The sequence below is a fragment of the Lithobates pipiens genome, unplaced genomic scaffold (assembly GCF_037356315.1).
Source record: "Lithobates pipiens isolate NorthernLeopardFrog02 unplaced genomic scaffold, aLitPip1_a1.2 Scaffold_8, whole genome shotgun sequence".
Lineage (NCBI taxonomy): Eukaryota > Metazoa > Chordata > Amphibia > Anura > Ranidae > Lithobates > Lithobates pipiens.
The window spans coordinates 581,408,060-581,431,016 of NW_027507903.1; the positions used below are offsets into that span (position 1 = coordinate 581,408,060).

The 22,957-nt window shown below is 47.7% G+C and overlaps 1 protein-coding gene across 3 annotated transcripts in view; it reads left to right on the forward strand.

Annotated features, from left to right (window-relative positions):
- Nucleotides 1–22,957, forward strand: part of SMARCA4 (SWI/SNF related BAF chromatin remodeling complex subunit ATPase 4) — a 115,308-nt gene that overhangs the window by 17,995 nt on the left and 74,356 nt on the right. For all 3 annotated transcript variants that reach the window (XM_077470282.1, XM_077470284.1, XM_077470283.1), the window contains exon 2: nt 20,361–20,599. In XM_077470282.1, coding sequence (XP_077326408.1) covers nt 20,393–20,599 — 207 coding nt within the window. In that variant the 5' untranslated portion in view covers nt 20,361–20,392. The remainder of the gene's footprint in view (nt 1–20,360; nt 20,600–22,957) is intronic.

Genomic DNA, 22,957 nt, shown 5'->3' on the forward strand with positions numbered 1-22,957 from the left:
TATCGTGACTGCGACATTATGGTGGCCACATCGGACATTTTTGAGACGTTTTTGGGACAATATATACAAATACACTGATTCCTGTGTAAATGACACTGGCAGTGAAGGGGTTAACCACTAGGAGGCAGTGTAGGGGTTAAGTGTGTCCTGTGGAGTGTTTCTAACTGTGCGGGGGCGTGGCTATGTGTGACACGTCACTGATCTCTGCTCCCGATCACAGGGAGCAGAGATCGGTGACAGTGGCACTAGACAGAACAGGGAGATGCTTGTTTACCTTGGCATCTCCCCGTTCATCCTCTCCATGAGACGATCGCAGGTATCCCCCCCGCGGCGATCGAGTCGGGACCCACGACCCGACTCGTGGAGCTTAGCGCCCACAGGCCACCTCTTAAAGGGCAACGTAAGGTACGTTCGTTTGCCTGTACGAGCCCTTCTGCCGACTTATATCAGCGTGAGGCGGTTGGGAAAATAAATCTCAATGTGTATGGTCAGCCTTTAAAATAAGTGTCTTTACAGTACGTGGACTTTGAAAAACGTCTAATGCAGATTATCACACATGCAAGTCCTAAAAGCTCTGTGCCTCCCGCCAAACGCGTTGGTACAGAACTTGCCCCCGCTGACTATTTTTAATAAAGGAAGAATATCATTTTGCATCTTGGTGTGCAGCGTTCATGTTTGCCGGTATAATTGATTGCTTCGGTGGAGACGAACCACCACCTGAAATGTAATTACGAGGCGCAGAGTCCTAATCTCGACCATGTGGGATGTTTATAACGGGCCTCATGTACATGGCTGGATCTTGTTGATCGCCAGTTATCGTTCACGTGCGAACAGCATACAGTGCATTGGAAAGTATTCACATCGCTTCACTTTTTCCACATTTTGTTACAACCTTATTCCAAAATGCATTAAATTCATTATTTTCCTCAATATTCTACAAACAATACCCCATAATGGCAACGTTGAAAGACATTTGTTTAAAGAGGAAGTAAACCCTTCAAACCACTTTGACCTACAGGTAAGCCTAGATTAAGGCTTACCTGTAGGTCCAAGCAATATCTCCTAAACCTATATGGTTTAGGAGATATTTGCCCGAAAATGGGCACCGCTGTCTACGGCGCATGCGCCGTAGACAGCGGCGTGCAGGCGCACTAAATGCGGCAAGTCCAAGAATGGATTTGCCTAATTTGTCGACTCCCGTGCGCATGTGCGGGAGTGACGTCATCGCGGCTTCGCCGAATGGCAGCGGCGGAGCTGCGAGACGCGACTCCCGTGCGCATGCGCGGGAGTGACGTCATCGCGGCTTCGCCGCTGTCATTGGTCGGAGCTGCGAGACGCCACCAGCAAGATGGATGCGGCGGACTACAGGGATCAGCGGCGACTTCGCTGGCTCCTGTGTCAGGTAAGTGACACATAATGAGCTACTATGCGATGCATAGTAGTCCATTATGCTTTACCTTTGCAGGGAAAAAAAGAGGAAGTAAACCCATCAGGGTTTACTTCCTCTTTAAATCTTTGCAAATTTATTAGCACCAATTACAGCCTCAAGTCCATTTGAGTATGATGCTACAAGCTTGGCACACCTTTTTTTTGGGCAGTTTCTCCCATTCTTCTTTGCAGGAACTCTTAGGCTAGGTTTCCACTAGTGCGACTTGTCATGCGACTTTTCAGTCCCAAATCGAGTGAAAAGTCGTACCCCATGATTCCCAATGAGTACCGTTCATATCTGTGCGACTTCAAGACGCAGCGACTACAAAGTAGTCCCTGCACTACTTTGGTCCCACTTTGATGGGACTTGCACAGGCATTGCTTCAAGTCACGGCAAAATTGCGCGACTTTGGGAACGCAATAGTGGAAACATAGCTTCAAGCTCCATCAGGTTGGATGGGGCGCGTTGGCGCACAACCATTTTCAGATCTCTCCAGAGATGTTCAATCGGGTTCAAGTCTGGACGCTGACTGGGCCACTCAAGAACATTCACAGAGTTGTCCACTCCTTTATCTTGGCTGTGTGCTTAGGGTCGTTGTCCTGTTGGAAGATGAACCTTCACCCCAGTCTAAGGTCCAAAGCGCTCTGGAGCAGAAAGGATGTCTCTGTGCATTGCTGTAATCATCTTTACCTCAACCTTGACTAGTCTCCCAGTGCTGCCACCACCATGCTTCACTGTAGGGATGGTATTGGCCAGGTGATGAGCGGTGCTTGTTTCCTCCAGATATGACGCTTGCCATTCAGGCCAAAGAGTTCAATCTTTGTTTCATCAGACCAGAGAATTTTGTTTCTCATGGTCTGAGAGTCCTTCAGCTGCCTTTTGACAAACTCCATGTGGGCTGTCATGTGCCTTTTTACTGAGGAGTGGCTTCCATCTGGCCACTCTACCATACAGGCCTGATTGGTGGAGTGTTGCAGAGATGGTTGTTCTTCTGGAAGGTTCTCCTCTCTCCACAGAGAAACGCTGGAGCTCTGTCAGAGTGACCATAGAGATCTTGGTCACCTCCCTGACTAAGGCCCTTCTCCCCCGATCGCCGATTTGGCCGGGTGGCCCACTCTAGGAAGAGTCCTGGTGGATCCAAACTTCTTCCATTTACAGATGATGGAGGCCACTGTGCTCAATGGGACCTTCAATGCTGCAGACATTTTTCTGTACCCTTCCCAAGATCTGTGGTTCAATACAATCCTGTCTCGGAGGTCTACAGACAATTCATTGGACTTTATGGCTGGGTTTGTGCTCTGACATGCACCGTGGGACCTTATATGGACAGGTGTGTGCCTTTCCAAATAATGTCCAATCACCTGACTTTACCACAGATGGACTCCAATTAAGTTGTAGAAATATCTCAAGGATGATCAGTGGATGCACCGGAGCTCAATTTGTGTGTCATGGAAAAGGTTGTGAATACTTGTGTACATGGGATTTTATTTATTTTTAATAAATTTGCAAAGATTTCAAACAAACTTCTTTCAAGTTGCTGTTATGGGGTATTGTTTGTTTGTAGAATTTTGAGGAAAATAATGAATTTAATCCGTTTTGGAATAAGGCTGTAACATGAAATCTGGAAAAAGTGAAGCGCTGTGAATACTTTGCGAATTTAAAGAGTCGTGTGCGTTTTCTGAGTGGTTCAGATGCTTATTCCAGGCTCATTGCCTTCTTTTGGAATGCTTCTAAATCGCACACGTCGCCTGTGTTTAACACAAATTGAGAAAAAGACAGCCTACTAGGCCATATGCTCCCAACATGTTGATGGGGACAAGGGCCTCTTGACCCACAACCCTGGCCGGTGGTTGTAAAGGTCTGCGGGTGGGGGGGGGGGGGGGCGCATGCGCGCTATCAGAATTTGGAAGCCCCTTTTAACAATTATGGGGTACGGTGTTCACCTAAACAGTGTCAAAAACAAATAACACAGATGGCTTATTTCTTTTTAATAAAGGACTTGTCAAAAACGATGTCCTCTGAAGTAAATCCAGCATCAACCATGATAAACACCATTGCTGACCAGGTGCAAATTCAGGCAAAAATTCAGACCTGAACCGGGGGAACAGAAATGCATCGGACCCTAGGCTGGAAACTAAGGCTGCATATATGTGAACCAGGCCTTGGTTTTGCTTTTTATTTTCATCTGATCCAGCCAGCAAGTTTGTTGCTTCAAAAGCTCACATTCTCCAGCAGAATGTATCAGTTTACATGGATATGTACTCAACCACTTAAAGAGGGAGTCCACCTAAAAAAAAAAAAAAAAAAAAAAAAAAAAAAAATTTAAAAGCCAGCAGCTGCAAATACTGCAGCTGCTGACTTTTAATAAATGGACACTTACCTTTCTTGGAGTCCAGTGATGTCGGCAGCCGAAGCCAAGCAATCTCTCGGCTGCTGCCGCCTCCATTCTTCGTGAGGGAATCAGGAAGTGAAGTGTTGCGGCTTCACTTCCCGGTTCCCTGCTGCGCGACGTAAGTGGTCCCTGCTATCTCCTGGGACCTGTGTGTTTCCCAGGAGACAGCAGGGGGGTGCGGGAAGGGGCGTGACTCCTGTGGGAGTCTATTCCAGGAAGTGAGTGCAGATACCCGCACCTTCCCTCCCACCCAATTGTGGCACCGGGGGGGGGGGGGGGGGGGGAAATTGGATGAGTGGAAGTTCCACTTTTGTGTGGAACTCCACTTTAACACTATGGGCGGGGGGTGTTTTTAAATCGGTTTTTATTTATTCATGTAAAACCTTTATCCTAAAAATAAATAAAATCGTGTGCTGCAACTGATCATAATGTGTGACCTAGAAATTGGCTTCTATTTGTTAGTGTACTTAAATCTGCTACTACATTTAACACTATCCTCCCAACCAGACTGACCATGCTGCTGTGCCTCCTATGCCCTTTTCTTCCGGAGTGATGTCTCTCTAATACAGGAGATGTTACTTGCTAGCTCACCAGTTTCAAACCGAGTGGGGGGACAAAAAAGGCTAAAAAAAAAACAAAAAAAAAAGAATGCAGCCACCACATATAATGGTCGGTAAGCTGCAATATAATACATTTTTGGGTTTTATACTGCTTTTAAAAGCTGGGTTCATTGTGTGCAATGTGCTACCGCTGCATGAATGGCACCTTCCTAAACATTGATAGATTGTAAGCTTCCTACACATCGTTGATGCTTGCATGCAACGGCCAATAGGCTCCAAGATACGCTGTACACATTGGCGCTATTTTGTGCCAGCATGCTCCTTTAAAATCAGGTCCAAATGCAGAATCGGGAATACAAATTTATTCTAGTTTTTGTTTGCGCTGAAACAACAAAACAAAGCAGCGTGCGTGGGCCCCAAAGAATACAATACGGCTGCGTTCAGATCCATATCGATAACGGGACTGAGCGCAGCATATTGTACGTCTGCGTGCATCTGCCTTACAACAGGAAGTTATTTAATCTTGGAAGCCGATTGGCCTGTCTTAAGCCGATTGGATCTGCTGTGTGTGTGTGTGGGCAGCTCTGTGCATGGAAGGGCTGCTACTGCATTGCAGATACTTGGCACTAGACGGCTTGTTGTGATTCCTCATACAATGCCGATCGCATGCACAGCCCCCTCCTCGTCCTCGCGGACTCAGCCCAGAAATGTGATGATTTCTAATAATTAGAGGGCTGCAGTCCGGTGAGTCATACAGTTGAGGAAGAGACGGTGTAAGATATATATATATATTTTTTCCCATTGTCCCCGGCTGGCATAATATCAGATTTCCTGAAGAGAAAGTAACCTGAGGACACGTTTCCTGCCTGTCTGGCCTTCTGCTAGTTCAGTGACCCCCCCCCCCCAGTGTACCCAGTCAGCCCGACTTGTAGACGTCTCCGGGGCTCCGCTGTCCTCCAGGATGGATGTACAGCTCCCTGCGCTGCTTTGGCAAAGCACTTTTTGTGCATGTGAATCCAATACAGGCCGATTGTACCCTCTGACCGAGCCAACCGACCTACCTGATATGGTCAGAGCAGAAGACATCCCGTTTCCCTGCCGGCTTGGTGAACCTACCCTGTTTCCCCTAAAATAAGACCTAGCCTGATTGTCGGTGTTGGCTGCAATATAAGCCCTACCACCCAAATAAGCCCTACCCTGTTTCCTCAAAAATAAGCCCTACCCTGAAAAGAAGACCTACAAGGACTTTAACTAGGGCTTATTTGGGGGGTAGGGCTTTTATTGCAGCTATCACCGACAATCACGCTAGGTCTTATTTTAGGGGAAACAGGATACCTTCACCTACTAGGTCAATTCTTACTTATCTCTCATACAAATTGCCAAAAGTATTGGTAAACCTGCCTTTATACGCACATGAACTTTAATGGCGTCTTTGTTCGTAGGGTTCAATATTGAGTTGGCCCACTATAACAGCTTCAATTGTTCTTCTGGGAAGGCTGTGCACAAGGTTTAGGAGTGTGTCTATGGGAACGTTTGACCATTCTTCCAGAAGCACATTTGTGAGATCAGGCACTGATGTAGACGAGAGCCTGGCTCGCAGTCTCCGGTCAAATTCATCCCAAAGGTGTTCTTTTGGGTTGAGGTCAGGACTCTGTGTAGGCCAGTCAAGTTCCTCCACCCCAAACTCGCTCATCCATGTCTTTATGGCCCTTGCTTTGTGCACTGGTCCAAACCTTTTGGTGGAGGGGAGATTATAGTGCAGGGTTGTTTTTCATGGTTTGGACTTGGCCCCTTAGTTCTAGTGAAGGGAACTCCTTATGGTGTCAGCACACTAAGACATTTTGGATAATTTCATGTTCCCAACTTTGTGGGAACAGTTTGGGTTTGGACCCCTCCGGGTCCAACATGACTGCGCACCTGTGCACAAATGCACTTCTGGAATAATGGTCAAACATTCCCATAGACGCACTCCTAAACCTTGTGGACTGCCTTCCCAGAACAGTTGAAGCTGTTATAGCTGCAAAGGGTGGGATACCTCAATATTTTGGCTAGAGAATTAACCCCGAAAAATATATATAATGGGTAGTATTTTAGCTCAGTAAAAAAATAAAAAGCTGCAGTGTGCAAGAGACCTTGGTGCTCTAGATTGAGACTAGTACACACTATAGAGGGATATGCTTTGTTCATATTTCATGTCACGCTTTAGGGCCGGTTCACACAGCAGGCGAGGCGAGGCGACTCCGACTTGCCTCGCCGCGACCTGCAAATGACTTCTGTATAGAAGTCAATGCAAGTCGCCCCGAGGTCGCCCAAAAGTAGTACAGGAACCTTTTTTCTGAGTCGGAGCGACTCGAGTCGCTCCTCTCAGAACGGTTCCATTGTACAGAACGGGGGCGACTTGCGAGAGCGAGGCGAGTCGTGTCGCCTCGCATCGCCCGCTGTGTGAACCGGCTCTTAAAGTGTTTGAACACGCACCTAAAAATCTGCACTGTAATTCGTCCAATAGCATTTTTAACTATAATTAAGTTTTTCGTTAGTAAAAAAATAAATGTTGGATACCCGTGGGTTTTTCTTTTATTTTTATTATTTATTTATTTTTTCTTCTCTCTTGTATGTTCTGGCACTGATGACAATGGTCACCCAAGACAAATATAATATAGTGATTCTTCCTAGGGGGAACATGGACAACAAAAAGTTGGCAGGGGTTCAGACCCTTTCATGATTTTTCATTTTTTTTTATTTTTTTTTTAAATGACGCCTACTATTTTACTTCAAGCTGCGTCTCAGACATGTAGTCACAACAGATTGTCTAAAAATAAAATGGTGCTTGCACATTACGTCTGGCCTCCACCTGCATTTGTGATCTGCGTTTCCCTTTAAGAGGCTTTCTTTGTGTTGCGCTCAGTATTTTTTCGCATTACTCTGCGCCCCTGGAACGCTATTTGAAAGGCAATGAGTGTTGCGGCTCCTCCTGATTAATATTCCAGGCTATTCAGGCTCGGATTGTACACGTTCTCTCATCAGCACGTCCTTGGATCGGGTCGGCGGGAGACACTGGAGGCCTGTCCTGTACCAGGAAGCGTTCAGCAGTCAGGCTGACGAGGATGTTAAGCGTCTGAGTTCTCCCTTGTTTGCTGAGCTGCCGCCCGCCGCTGTGCGTCTGCCAGGGCATCAATAAAACCCATCAATAATTCATGCGTTTCCCTTTTGAAGCTGCGCTTATGCTTTTCTTTTTTTCTTTTTTTTTTTCTCTTTTTTTTTCTCTCTCGTGCTTTTTTCATCAGGCATCAGAGTAACAAGCAGCTTGTTCTAGAAAAACGCCTGAAAAGAACAGATTGTGTTTTATCTTCTTCCTCCGTCTTAATTTAATTTATTTAGCGCAATACCTGGACTGAGCAGGCCTAGCCTTGTAATTAACACAGGCAAGACATCAAAGTGAGAGTAATTTCTTGTAAGTGTAGCCAGACGGTAATCAGCTTCTCTTTTTTGCTTTAATTAAATCTTTCGGTCCTATTAAGTAGGAGCTTTTTGTAGCCCGGCCTTCTTTGGACCATAAAAACCAGCTGCTACTGGGGACGGTGACTGGCTGTACTGGTTAGAGGACAGCACCTGATCAGGGTGGGTTTGATTTAAATCGCCAGTAAAATTGGCTTTATTTAAATTAGATTTTTAAATCAAAGGGTAACTGTCCTCTATGTCCCACAGCGGCTCCTCCTCTGACCCGCTGTTGACTCCCCGACAGTCCCATTCACTTTAATGGAATGGCTGGGGGTACGGCAGGGGCACAACAAGGCGAGGGCACGTGGCGGCAGCAGGTGAGTGGATGCCCACTAACAGGCGCTGCCATGATGAATCTGAAATGACAGGGGCTCTTTAAATGTAAGGACTTGTTCTTGCTGGTAGTTAGAATCTTTAATATTTGCAAACAAAATGAAGGTTTCCTAGTTAGGCTCGGTTCACACAGTACATGGCACGACTTGCAGCGCCACGACCTGCCGCGACCTCAGCGGCGACTTGCAAAACGACTTCTGTATAGAAGTCAATGCAAGTCGCCGCAAAAGTAGTACAGGAACCTTTTTTCTAAGTCGGAGCGACTTGAGTCGCTCCTATTGGAACGGTTCCGTAGTACAGAACGGGGAGCGACTTGTCAGGCGGCGAAGTCGCCTGGACAAGTCGCCCCTGTGTGAACCGAGCCTTAGAATAATAAGCTGTCAGGTTGGTAAAACAACGATATCAGAATCGATCCACTCATACAGTTTGCGGTGTACATAGAATTTGCAAAACAATGGGATAAAGGAATATTCCTGAACTTTTTTTTTTTCTCATGGTTACTGTGAAATTGTGTGAATGCATCAATGCAGTGCATTTTATCTCAGCTTGCAGAACATGGGTTCATTGAATGTACAGCCTTGTGCTACATAACTAAGCTCCATTTCATGCTGAATAAATTCAATTAGTTTTCTTTTTAAGATACAATAATATCTTCAGATAGATTTTTACTCCAAAAGAATTTTATCAAATTAATTTTAATAAAACAAAATAGTATAAAATATCCACCCAGCACCTGATTCACTCATTCCGTACACTGGAAATTTAGGCCTTGAGGTACACATGGGGAGCATTCATGCCGAGAGGTTCAGTTTTCGATCTAAGGCAGGGGTCCCCAAACTTTTTAACAAAGGGCCAGTTTATTATTCTTCAGTCTTTAGAGGGGCCGGACTATGGCCACCAGAAGTAGAAAATGTTTTGTTGTCAGTAACGATGCCCCATCATTGGTATCGGGGGGGGGGGGGGGGGGGGAGGTACTGCCTCGTCATGTGCACTATTAGTGTCAGTGGGAAGAATAGTCCCCCAAGGGCTGAATAAAAGCAAGCATAGGGCTGCATCTGGCCCCCTGGTTCACCTTTCTAATATAATGAACTGTGCAGTCACGGGGACCCCATTAAAAAACACTGTGCAGCCTAGACAAATTGAGCTTACTTTTAGATCGGGGTCTCTTTTTCTAAACAAAGGGCTTCAGACATTAGGGGGCCGGACTAGGGCCAGCGGGGGTAGAAAATGCCCTGACGTCCCCGCGGGAGTAGATTATGCCCTGTTGTTGTCAATGGAAAGAATTTTGCACCGAGGGCTGGATAAAGGCAAGCAAAGGGCCACAGTTTAGAGACCGCTGCTTTACATCGTGGTTTCTCAACCAGAATTACCCTAGGGTTCCTCAAAAGGTTGCTAGGGGTTCCTTGAGCAATTACCTATTTGTGCCTTAGATAAGTTCCCGCTGACAACATTGATTTTTTTTTTTTTTTAGCTATCGTTTAAGGGGAATTCTTCCCAGTGACCACAAGTGTAAGGAGCATTCATCCCAATGACCATCACACTAATGTATCATGAGTTGTAGCTCTAGTAATTTTTTAGCAGGGGTTCCCTGGTCATCTACCTGACATCTCTATTCACCCAGTGTTAATGACTTGTACATTAACCCCTTAACCTCCTCCTTCCTCTCTGTATGTATGACTACATTATTGATGAGCCGTATCTAGTGTACCAAGCTCAATGTTTTAAAGCATGTGAGAACCTTGAATGATGAACTTCAGTAATTTGCTACTTTTTTGGTCTGTTATCCCAAATGATGCTCTTTCTGCATTTAATGACTCTCCAAAAAAAATCCTGATTATTCTGCCAGAAATTCAGTAAGCTCTTAACTTCCCACTAGTGTGCTTCCAACACCGTATCCCAGCCCATTTTCTTTGAGGACCACGGAATACCTCCTATGTTGGTCCCCTTTCACACGGGCTTTCCGATCAGTTCCGCCTGATCAGACACTCCATTCACCTCTATGTCAGCGGTGACGTGTCCTCTGACATCCTGTCCATGAAATCCGGACGGATGGTGACCCTGTTTTCATCCGATACAACAGGCGGATCCGTTTTCATCCAAGAGATACCCTAGGGATCCCCATAGAGAAGAGCGGGCCTCTGACAGGTCCGTCTCTGCACAGTGAGTGATCAGCTCTGGATGCAATGCGAGTGGCCGCTAGAGTCGGTAGCCTCCCATTGCTTTCAATAGGGCTGCCCTTCAAAGCTAAATAGTTTTTTGTTTTTTTTCCCATTAGGGTTTCATTTAGGTTTTTTTCATAGAATGCATTAAGGTGAAAAACCTCAAGGGTTTACAACCCCTTTAATTTACTCTAATCAGCCTTAATTCAAGTGATTTGTAAATCCTTGTTTGTTGTTTTTATAGAAAAAAAAAAATACATGTTCTACTTACCTGCTCTGTTGCAGTGGATTAGCACAGAACCGCCCTGATCCTCCTCTTCTTGGGTCCCTCTTCGGTGCTCCTAGCCCCTCCCTCCTGTCTCTAGTGCCCCCACAGCAAGTGGCTTGCTATGGAGGCACCCGAGCTGAGCTGCAGATTAGTCTGTCCATTCAGTCGCGGAGCTGCGGTTTGGCCCCCATCCCCTCTCTCTCCTGATTGGCTAATTGACTTTGCCAGCAGCGGGAGCCAATGGCGCTGCTGTCTCTCAGCCAATCAGGAGGGACAGCCAAGACACTCATGGACATCGCTGGATCTAAATGGGGCTCAGGTAAATATTGGGGGGGGGGGGGACTGCTGCACACAGAAGGCTTTTTATTTTAATGCATAGTATGCATTAAAGGGATTGTGAAGTTAATTTTTATTTTTTAAATAAAAAACATGTTCTACTTCCCTCCACTGTGCAGCTCGTTTTGCAGAGTGGCCCCGAACCTGCTCTTCTGGAGTTCCTTTGGCGGCTGTCTCTGCTTCTTCCCTCAGTTACTTATGTTCATGCAAGCTCCCTCGCATGGTGAGAAGCACCTGCGGGCGCGCTCCCGTTATACAGCTGGCGGCTATAGCCGCTCGCTGTATCACACGGCCCCGCCCCCCCGGCGCTCCGCGTCAGTGGATGTGATTGACAGCAGCGCGAGCCAATGGCTGCGCTGCTTTCCATCCACCTATTCCAGCCAATCAGCGGCCAGGCTGAGTGGCGAGGAAGAACAGTGGGGGATGAGCATGGGATTTTCGAGGGGTGAGGTAAGTAAAACGGGAGGCTGGGGGCGCAGCCACTGTCAGATGTTTTTTCACCATTTACCTTTACAACCCCTTTAAGATAAAAAAAACTTCTGACTTTACAACCACTTTAACTTCTCCATTTAATTATTTTCCTGATGATTTTTTTATTTAATTTTTTTCACTTCTATTTTATAAACTGTTAATAATTAAAAGTTTTTATTAATATTTTGCTTTGCTCGTTTAAAATTTTTACACCTTCTAACATATTTACACGTTTCACATTTAAAAAAAGCATAAAAAAAAAATGTAATTTGTAAATTTTCAATGCTTTGTACCATTGCCACAGCTGAAGTGTAAACAAAATTGTTGCGATAAATATTGGCGAGTACTAAAAAATAAATAAAAAATAAAATAAAATATCAGTATTGTAAAAAAATAAAATAAATGGTATTGGTGTGTTCCTAGTTTACAGGGATGAGTTGAACCATTTACCACTGACAGCAGTGCTTACAATGATCAGCTTTTTAGTCATATAACTAGGTAGAGAAGTGAGGATGGCGATGGTGGCCCTAGAGCTTTCTACCCTCTAAGGACAGGTTGGCAGCTCCCCCAGTTCTGTCCTGTCCGCCCCCCCCCTTTTCTTTGCTGTGCCTCGTTAGTGGGAGCGCAGTGTTGGATCCCGCGTGTGCGATTATGCCGCTGATCATTCTCCGTCTTCTCATTGTCTTCCTCGCTGTACGCCAGATTTGAAGGACTAATTATAGTCGTTATTATTCCAGAACTGCAGGGTGCACATTCATAGTCCGCGTCTCCTGATAGAGGAAGGCATTTGTCAGGATAAATATGTATCTGCAATATGTGGAGCATGAATCTCGCACATTTTGTCTCTGCGGTCCCTGCAGTCGCCCCGCAGCACGCTTCATCTCCCTGTTTTAAGGGGGAACTTGACTTGATTTTTATTCTAATGCGATGGGCTTGGCAATTGGAGGATCTGGCTTTGTAAGCAGGAGTCAGTAGTAGTCTGTTTATTCTTCTGAAGGGATTTGAATGCTTTGAACTCCAGGTAAACCGCATGAAATGCACAGAAAGAAGAGGTGTTACCTGCCAAATTTATATTTCTGTTAATCCAGTTCTGAGATGTACCCAGCTCTGCCCACACAGCGCAGCCGTGAAAGGCGTTGTCTACCCTTGCAGTTAGGTGGCGCTCTCCTTAGGCCTGGTTCACACCTATGCATTTTTTTTTTTTTTTTTTGTGTTTTCAGTTTTGCAGAAACACACTACAGTCCATATAACAGGGTTTCCTATGGATGTAGTTCACATCTGTGCATTTTATAGAAAGGGCCAGGGATTTGTTTTTGGTTTCATAGACGCCATATTTCAATCTAAATTTATTTGAAAATTATTATACAAACAAACGCAAATTCATACATAGCTATAAAAATGCACTGATTATGGTGTCAATTAACTGTGTTCCCTAGTTTGTGTTTCTAACTGTATGGGGATAGGACTGACTGGGAGAGGATACATATCACTGTTCCTACTTAGTAGGAACAAATGATATGTCTCCTTTCCCCTGACCGAACAGAGATTTGTGCGTTTACACACACAAATCCCTGTTCCTGATCATGGCTGGCCGGCAGCAGGCGCACAAGCACCTGCTATCGCCCTTAAAGGTACAGACTAACCCATATGGCGATTCGCGATAACGAACCACTTTGCCAACATATATTGGCATGAGCCGGTTGGTAAGTGCTTAAGATCACATACCCAGTTGTTTGTAAATTCCAGGAGCTCAGGATGTTTTTTTTTTTTTTTTTTTTTTTGTAATAAGAGTCTCCTATAGTGATGGGACATGCTTTGGTTTAGAGCAGGCATGTCCAAAGTCCGACCCAATCGTGGCCGCAGTCCGGTCTTGGACATGTGTAACTTTTGTGGCCCCCCGACGATCTCCCTGCACCTGGGCCACAAAGGATGTATATGCCTTGGAGGAGGCGGGATGAACAACACACGCACAGACAGGAGAATTTTCTGTTTTACAGGCGGCTTCTCTAATAGGAAGTCCCGTCTCCGGCGCTGCCATTGGACGACTGTTCTGTCCTTCAAAGGAGGCGGGACTTTCTATTAAAGAGGCCACCGTGTAAACGGGAGATTCGCCTGTAGGTAATCTTTGGCGTACGTGAGTGCATGCCTGGCAATGGTTCTGCATTTCTGGCAACAGTGAGGATACATTCATGGCAGTGGTGGGTCTGCTGATGGGCACTCACCCTTATTTTGCTTCACATTTCTTTATTTAAAATGTCCTTTATTTTCCTGAAACTTCCCTCTTAAAGTGAAGGGGTGCGTGTTATACGCTGATAAATACCGTATATACAGAGCTTTTTTTCAGTGGGAGCGCGGGGGAACGCAGTTCCAGCACCTCCAGCAAGCACTGAATTTATGTAATGGTATTGAGTGCTGGGTTGTGATGCATAGTCTATTGATACTGGCTACAGGGGGATCTGTTTTTGCAGAAGAGAAGGAGTTGTTGTTGCTGAGGAGGTCAGTTGTCGCTGAAGGGGATCTAATTCTGTGGGGGTGGCGAGAGGGGGTGGGTGGTGGTTATGGGTCTTGGTTGTCTTATCATTGCTGGTGGTTTCTTATGTTGCTGGGAGGGATATACCGTTTCTGGCTGCTGGAGGGTCTATTGGTGCTGTCTGCAAGGGGATCTGTTGTTGCTGCTGGGGGTCTAGTGGTTTGTGGGTGGTCCACTGTTGCTGCGGAATGGGAGGGATCTATTGTTGCTGGCTGCAGGGGATCTATTTTACTGCTTTTCTTATCATTAACAAATTCCCTACAAATTCCTTAGTACCAAAAATGTTACTTGGTTCTATATTCTCTAAATGGGGCAGTACTTGGAGGTGGGTAGGGGGTGAAACCAAGGAACGGTGCTCAGAGGTGGTTAGGGGGCAGAGACAAGGGGTGACTGTAAAAAGGGGAGTTCCTGGCACCTATTCTCTGGGGGGGGGGGAAGCCCTGGGTAAATCCAGATAACACGCCCGAGCTCATCTCTTCACCACACACAGCCACAAAGGCGAGAGAATTCTTGTTGGGCAATGTATTGGCGCTCGGGGGAACACACTTAGACCAAATTTTAATGGTTCAAAGAATGGCAGGCAAAATGGTTGCCCCTCTCGCTTGTTCACTTCATCAAATCTGGCCCTCTTTGAAGAAAGTTTGGACACCCCTGGTTTAGAGTTTTGCAACAGAAGCAACTCAAACAAGTTTAGATCTTTAGAGTTTAGATCTTTATAAAGGATTTTCTTAAGGGAGTGGAGGACAGAAATGACGGCCGTTGCTGGTATTCCAACCATTCCATAAATGATGGTTGTTGTGTAGGGAATACGTTTAGTCGGGGTGGAAGTGTTCCCGGACACAGAATCTGTTTCACTCTTCGGTGAGTCTCCTTATTCCATGCAAGGAAATTTTATCCGGTCCTCTGCCGGTGGGAATTGAGGAGCACCGAATAGGGGTGTCCTAGGTCCTACTTGTGAAGAAAGCCCTAGCCGCAAGGCTGTTTTCTACCAGATATTCAATAGATGAGATGTAGGAAAGGGTAGGGCAGAGGATAAGTCTCGGTGAATGTCACGGGAAGGTAAATCCTATCCGAGGGAGTGCCTGAAGATCAAATGGATTCCACCACTTGTTTTATTAATACACATTGTTTAGTATCAGAATGGTAAAACCAGTTCACTTACCTGGTCAGGAGTGCCGCAACAATAATAGTATAAAACCGGTACTCCCGCTCCTCCTTTGGTTTTAGGGAATAATAGAATGTGTCTATGTAGTCTAGATCTCTCATAACCCAGATAAAATTTATAAAAGCGGATTGTAGAGTGGTAAAAAAAAGATCTAGGGATAGTTTGAAAAAGATATAAAAACGGAGGTGTTGTGGTTCCATCGACTTCAATGGATCAAAAGCGTGTATTGAAAAATGCAAATTGCACCTGCGTAGGTGTGAACCAGGCCTTAAAATGTACCTAAATCCACAACAGTAAAATCAGTCTGTATATGTAGTAAAGCATGCTTGTTCTACTCACTGTGGAACCTAAGGGACTAATCCTCTACTTGGTGCAAAAAGGCTGTTTGATCCTGTCTTAGCAATACACACCAAACTGAGCATGTGCAGAGTGACTCCAAAGGCTCCACTGGGGGCTTCCACTGTCCCCAATGCATCTCCTGATGAAGCAGAGGACTGAAGCGTGATCTGTGTTTGAATTGCCTTTCAGGGGCAATTGGCAGGTAGGGAGGAGGGGTCTCCCTCCTCCCCCTCCCCTCTCTTCTCTCCTCCCCACTGCCTTGTTTGCTTGAATGGGTTCAACAGGTTGGCTGCCCAATGATCGCACAATGTTGGCTAGTTTTTGCCACAGGCGCAAAGGGGTGCACTAAAACCAGCTTAAAGTGGTGGTCCACAAAAAAAAAAAAAAAATGATTAAAAATAAATTGGATTTTTTTTAAACTCTCCTCTAAAAGGCTGTGTGCTAGGGGGTCCCCCGTAGTCTGCCCCCTTCAGTGCCTGGGCTCCTGACGTCATTTCCCCTCGGTGCAGGAAGGGCTCAGCTCTGCCCCCTCTCTCCTGTCAGTCATCTGGGACACGTGACAGGTCCCAGATGACTGGACGGCCAATTGCGGCGCTGCTCGCGCATGCGCAGTGAGTACGTGGCTGTGAAACCACAGCCGGGTGCCCACAGTTAGAATGCCGGTGCCACCGAGAGGAGGGGGGGGGAACGAGTGGGGCTTCATTCCCCCGTATCGCTGGACCCTGGGACAGGTAAGTGTCCGATTTATTAAAAGTCAGCAGCTGCAGTATTTGTAGCTGCTGACTTTAAAAAAAATTTTTTTTTTTTTTCAGGGGAAACTCCTCTTAAGTGTGCACCTTGAACACCCCCAAATCTGCATTTCATTGCAGCATGCTGTGTGAGTGGGACACATAGGAAACCATTGTCCAGTGCCGTAAATTGCCTGTCACCGCACATGGTGTGACGTCACCCTTTGCCTAAACGAGACATAACGTGGTGAGAACTGATCCTTCTCTGCTACAATTTTTAGTAGCATTTACAGGTCTTCCTCTGATCCTGTTATTGGATAGTGAAGGGGGAAGCAGCACACTTACCTCTCTCACTTTTCTCCTTGCACTGTGATGTTACTGATTGGCTACTTGTGCTGCTTATGCCTATCCCAGTCTGAGCTCTGCTGCGCAGTGGGTTTCCCAGAGGCTAACATCCAGTCAAATCCAGGTACTCGCACTGCTTGCACTTCAGTTTAGGAAAATAAAGTAACTAATGCAGAGCTAAATTTAAATTGCATCTTTTATATTTTCCCAGAGTACAAGAAGTCTGTCAAAAAAAAAAAAACACCTGCTAGCATTTTTAACCGAGTGCATGTCCTTCAGGGGCCTCCAAACTTTCTAAACAAATGGGCAGTTTCCTGTCCTCTAGACTCAAAGTGGTTGTTAAGCCACTAATATAAAAACCTTCCATCCCCTCTGTAACCTACCAATGTGTCCCTGTGGCTGTGTGATATAGAAAACCATGCCGATCGGTACCTCTCAGAACGTCTCCCAGCGCTCACGTGACTCCTTGGCTCTCTCCTCTCCCCAGCTGACAGCTGTAATGGGTGGGGCCGAGCACTCCCACTGACGAGAGCCGAGAAGTCACATGAGTGCTGGGAGACAATCTGATATAGCTACAGATCGGCTTTTTTTATATCATACAGACACAGACGCAAAAGGTAATATTAAAGGGGATGGAATGTTTTTATTGTAATTATGAGAGCAGCAGGAGGGGAGGGGGCACTGACAAGAGAGATGATGATGGAGGCATGTAGACTGACCACGGTGTCAGGGCTCAGCAGCCATGATATACCGTGGTCAGTTTATGGGGGGAGGGGGGTCGGTATAGACGGGGTCAAGACACTTTTTTTTTTTTTTTTTTTAAGATGATAGCCAAATGACAGAGCACGAGCACTGTACTTTATAACATGTTACTAAATCCAGTAATATGAAAGTTCATCTGCGCCCCCCCCCGCAGCTTATAAATCTTCTTCTTTTTACATTTAAAATACTGCCACTATATACCTTTTTCGATTATCTGTATAGCGCGTTCAGTGATTAACTGGCATTTCTCAGAGAGTCCAGGAAGGAGGATATTTTCACTACATGTATGATGCCAATATCATGCATGTGACCTGGCTAGCTCTGAGAACAAGAAACTGTTCTCTCCAGCATAAGACACAACTGAGCACGTGCAGGTTGAGGTTGGCTACCTTGCCTGGTCTTTCCAAGGTAGACATTGCAGGAGATCTGTGCATACAGGATATAACAACCTTTTTACACAATGCAGAGGATTAGCCCCTTAAGTTTCACAGGGAGTATACCAAGCATGCAATGCAGCATATACAGATTGATTTACAAAAACAAACAGGATCTTCCTCCTTTTGTTGCGCAAATAATTTTTTTTTAAGGGAGGCTGAAATGTGGCTATTAGCAGTAGAAAAGGTCCGGACATCAGCGGGTATAAACATCTTTGGGATCGGTGGAATGGATGGAGCCCCATTGTTGGTGCCATTGGGAGGAATTGGGGCCCCATTGTTGGTGCCATTGGGAGAAATTGGGGCCCCATTGTTGGTGCCATTGGGAGGAATTGGGGCCCCATTGTTGGTGCCATTGGGGCCCCATTGTTGGTGCCATTGGGAGGAATTGGGGCCCCATTGTTGGTGCCATTGGGAGGAATTGGGGCCCCATTGTTGGTGTCGGTGGAGGAAACGAGTGCCCCAAGGGCTTGATAAAAGGTCATGTCTGCCCCCCCCCCCCCGGGGCCACAGTTTGGAGACCACTGCCCTAAATCATCTTTTTCTCAAGGTTTTTACCCCTTGATATAATGCTAGTCTCTGAGAACCCATGTTAAAACCAATTCATAGTTGGTCAGCGAGAAAAACGCTCTGTACATTGGTGGGTCAGTGGGGAGACTGCCCCCCTATGGTAGTAGTCAGAATCACACCCATCCAGGCAGCTATAACTATCATTGGTGTCATGCGGCTGGCTCTGCCAAATGGTGTTGGCCCTGGAATTATGAAGGCTTCTTTAATTGGGAGGTCAGTCAGCCACAACTCGGGACACCCCTAGCTATCTCTGGTGACACCCTACTTAAGAGTGGATGTCCTAAATATGTGTACCCGTGAGAACTCTTTTCTTAAATGTACACCAAATCGCATCTGTGCAACGTGATGTACAGTCTTGTGTTGTCCTAGCCCAGCTAATCCGAATGGCTGAAGGCTCCCTAAAAGTAGAGTAGTTGTTTCCCAATAACAGCAGATGCTTGGACCCCCATCTTGAGGGTCACCAAAGTACTTTGACAGCTGACCCTTGTTCAAGAATGTTCCCCAGCATTGTACTTGAGGATACAAAACATCATCCCTTATAAGAGCAGGCAGCCAACACTTTGCATGTCTGTTTGCTCTCGGTCCTGGCTGTCACTGATGGCCGGTGTCCCCTCTGATGTCCTGGAACAAACCAAAGCGTTTCTAGAACACACAACTTTTATAGATTTTTGCACATTTGTCACTCAATAATAATAATAATAATAATAATAAAAAAAGTGTGTGTAAAAAATAAAAAAATAAAAATAAAAAAATATATATATATGTGTGTGTGTATATATAATTATATATATTTTTTTTTTTAAATTCAGTCCTCCATTATTAAGTAAAGTGACTGTTAAATTTGGATTGGGCCATCAAGGCACAGACCTCTGGTCACAGAAGGACGTAAAATGGAGAAGTCTACCTCTGGGATGTGGCTTACCCTCTTCTCTGTTGTGGTTACCCCACAAGCCACACATTGTGTTTTTTTAGAGGAACGTTCTGCTTTCTGATACTTGAAAGGAAAGTGTGGTCTTTTCAATGATCTGTTATAGATGTGTGCTTACAACCAGCTGATGTCAGTGTGCATTGGGGTGTTAAATTTTTTTTTTTTTTTTTTTTTTTCATAAAAAAAAAAAAATTCATTTTAATAATTTTAACATACACACATACACAGTCAGGCTGTGCTTCTTGCTTTGTAATGGTTGTGCTTTGCTGCTCCTTCTCATGCTGCAAATCTTGAAGTCAGCCGATCTCTTACCCTGGCCATAGATGGATCGAATCCCAGCCAGTGCTGAACCGGCCGAGATTAGATCCATCCAGGGCTTTTCTTTTTCTCTGAGAATATGTACAGGAACATCCCCCCCCCCCCCCCCCCCCCCGACCAGCAACATAAGCCCACCTAACAATGGTTCTCCCACCAGCAACAATAGACCTCCCCGGCATCAATACACAACCATTCAAAAAATGCCCTCCAGCAACAATAGACTCCTCCTTTCTCAGACGATTCCTTCCAGCAACAAAAGATCCCCCACCAACAACAATAACCCTCCACAATGCAAAAATAGATCCCCCAGCAGCCAGCCTCAATAGACCTCCCAGCACACCCCAGCACCTCTTGCCATTACTGTACATACATTCAGTGCTGGAGGTGCTGGAACCGCGTTCCACTGAAAAAAAGCCCTGGATTCATCTATGGGCAGTCTGGTTGTACTGAAGTCAAACCATCGATCAACTTCATTACAACCAGCTTGTTGGATTTTTTTGCATGTGATTACTGCTAGCAGCTATAGCCACCGTTGGTAATCATTGTGTTCTGCCAGCAGAACACAGTAGTCCTGCGGGAGGGCTTCAGTGTTGATGGGGGATCGGGAGATTTTCAAATTTCATCATCCATGGCTTACTTTTATTTTATGAAATCAAAGTTCTGACAAAAGGCCAAATCTACCTCCAGAAGGATCTGTTTTATTTAGATGATGTTGTATTAGAATAGTTTATACTGTAGTCCTTTTTTATTTATTTTTCTCTTTCAGTGCTAATGGGCATTTTTATTCTTTCACAGATTGGGACTGACTAAATCTCTTCCGGAAAGCAATGTCCACCCCCGATCCGCCTGTGGGGGGCACCCCTAGGCCTGTGCAGTCCCCCGGGCCAGGGCCTTCTCCTGGTGCTATGCTGGGCCCTAGCCCTGGGCCCTCTCCTGGATCAGCGCACAGTATGATGGGACCAAGCCCCGGCCCTCCTATCCCTTCCCAGGGACCTAGCGGATATCCTGCAGAGAACATGCATCAGATGCACAAGGTAAGAAACTCTCGTGGCATTTGTTGAGCCTCCTCGCTGAGCTCCATCTTTTTGGAAATTTAAAAATAACAAAAAAATAACAAACTTTTTTGTGTATTCAAGTTTTTAATTTTGCATTGTTAACAGAGCTGTATGGGGATTTCCTTTCTTGTTAGAATCATATATACCTAGGTGTCCCCCACTGGCTCTAACCCTGAGAACCGGGCGATCAAACCCCCTCTCTCCCCCCTCTCTCCCCCCTCTCTCCCCCCTCTCTCCCCCCTTTCTCCCCCTCTCACACACCTGCACACACTCAGCCTCCCCCTCTCACACACCTGCACACACTCAGCCTCCCCCCCCTCACACACACCCAGCCTCCCACACTCAGCCTCCCCCCCCCTCACACACACCTGCACACACTCAGCCTCCCCCCCCTCACACACACCTGCACACACTCAGCCTCCCCCCCCCCCACACACACACCTGCACACACTCAGCCTCCCCCCCCCTCACACACACCCAGCCTCCCACACTCAGCCTCCCCCCCCTCACACACACCTGCACACACTCAGCCTCCCCCCCCCCCCACACACACACCTGCACACACTCAGCCTCCCCCCCCCCCACACACACCTGCACACACTTGGCCCCCCACACACACACACACACACACACACACACACCTGCACACACTTGGCCCCCCACACACACACACACACCTGCACACACTTGGCCCCCCCCACACACACACACACCTGCACACACTTGGCCCCCCCCCACACACACACACACCTGCACACACTTGGCCCCCCCCCCACACACACACACACCTGCACACACTTGGCCCCCCCCCACACACACACACACCTGCACACACTTGGCCCCCCCCCCCACACACACACCTGCACACACTTGGCCCCCCCCCCCCCACACACACCTGCACACACTTGGCCCCCCCCCCACACACCTGCACACACTTGGCCCCCCCCCACACACACACACACGTACACACTCAGCCTCCACACACACACACGTACACACTCAGCCCCCCCCCCCCACACACACACCCTCTAACCCCCCCCCACACACGCACTCGGCACACACACTTATACGCACTCGGCTGCCCCCCCGCCACACACCTGTACACACTCGGATGTCCCCCTCCCCAGCCACACACCTGTACACACTCGGATGCCCCCCGCCACACACCTGTACACACTCGGATGCCTCCCCCCCGCCACACACCTGTACACACTCGGATGCCCCCCTCCCCCGCCACACACCTGTACACACTCGGATGCCCCCCTCCCCGCCACACACCTGTACACACTCGGATGCCCCCCCCCCCGCCACACACCTGTACACACTCGGATGCCTCCCCCCCGCCACACACCTGTACACACTCGGATGCCTCCCCCCCGCCACACACCTGTACACACTCGGATGCCTCCCCCCCGCCACACACCTGTACACACTCGGATGCCTCCCCCCCGCCACACACCTGTACACACTCGGATGCCCCCCCCCCGCCACACACCTGTACACACTCGGATGCCTCCCCCCCGCCACACACCTGTACACACTCGGATGCCCCCCCCCCCGCCACACACCTGTACACACTCGGATGCCCCCCCCGCCACACACACCCCCCCCCCCCCCCACACGCACCCGGCACACACACTTATACGCACTCGGCTGCCCCCCCGCCACACACCTGTACACACTCGGATGTCCCCCTCCCCAGCCACACACCTGTACACACTCGGATGCCCCCCGCCACACACCTGTACACACTCGGATGCCCCCCTCCCCCGCCACACACCTGTACACACTCGGATGCCCCCCTCCCCCGCCACACACCTGTACACACTCGGATGCCCCCCTCCCCGCCACACACCTGTACACACTCGGATGCCCCCCTCCCCGCCACACACCTGTACACACTCGGATGCCCCCCCCCCCGCCACACACCTGTACACACTCGGATGCCTCCCCCCCGCCACACACCTGTACACACTCGGATGCCTCCCCCCCGCCACACACCTGTACACACTCGGATGCCCCCCCCCCCCCCCGCCACACACCTGTACACACTCGGATGCCCCCCCCGCCACACACACACCCTCTAACCCCCCCCACACACCCCCCCCCCACACGCACTCGGCACACACACTTATACGGACTCGGCTGCCCCCCCGCCGCACACCTGTACACACTCGGATGCCCCCCTCCCCAGCCACACACCTGTACACACTCGGATGCCCCCCGCCACACACCTGTACACACTCGGATGCCCCCCGCCACACACCTGTACACACTCGGATGCCCCCCGCCACACACCTGTACACACTCGGATGCCCCCCGCCACACACCTGTACA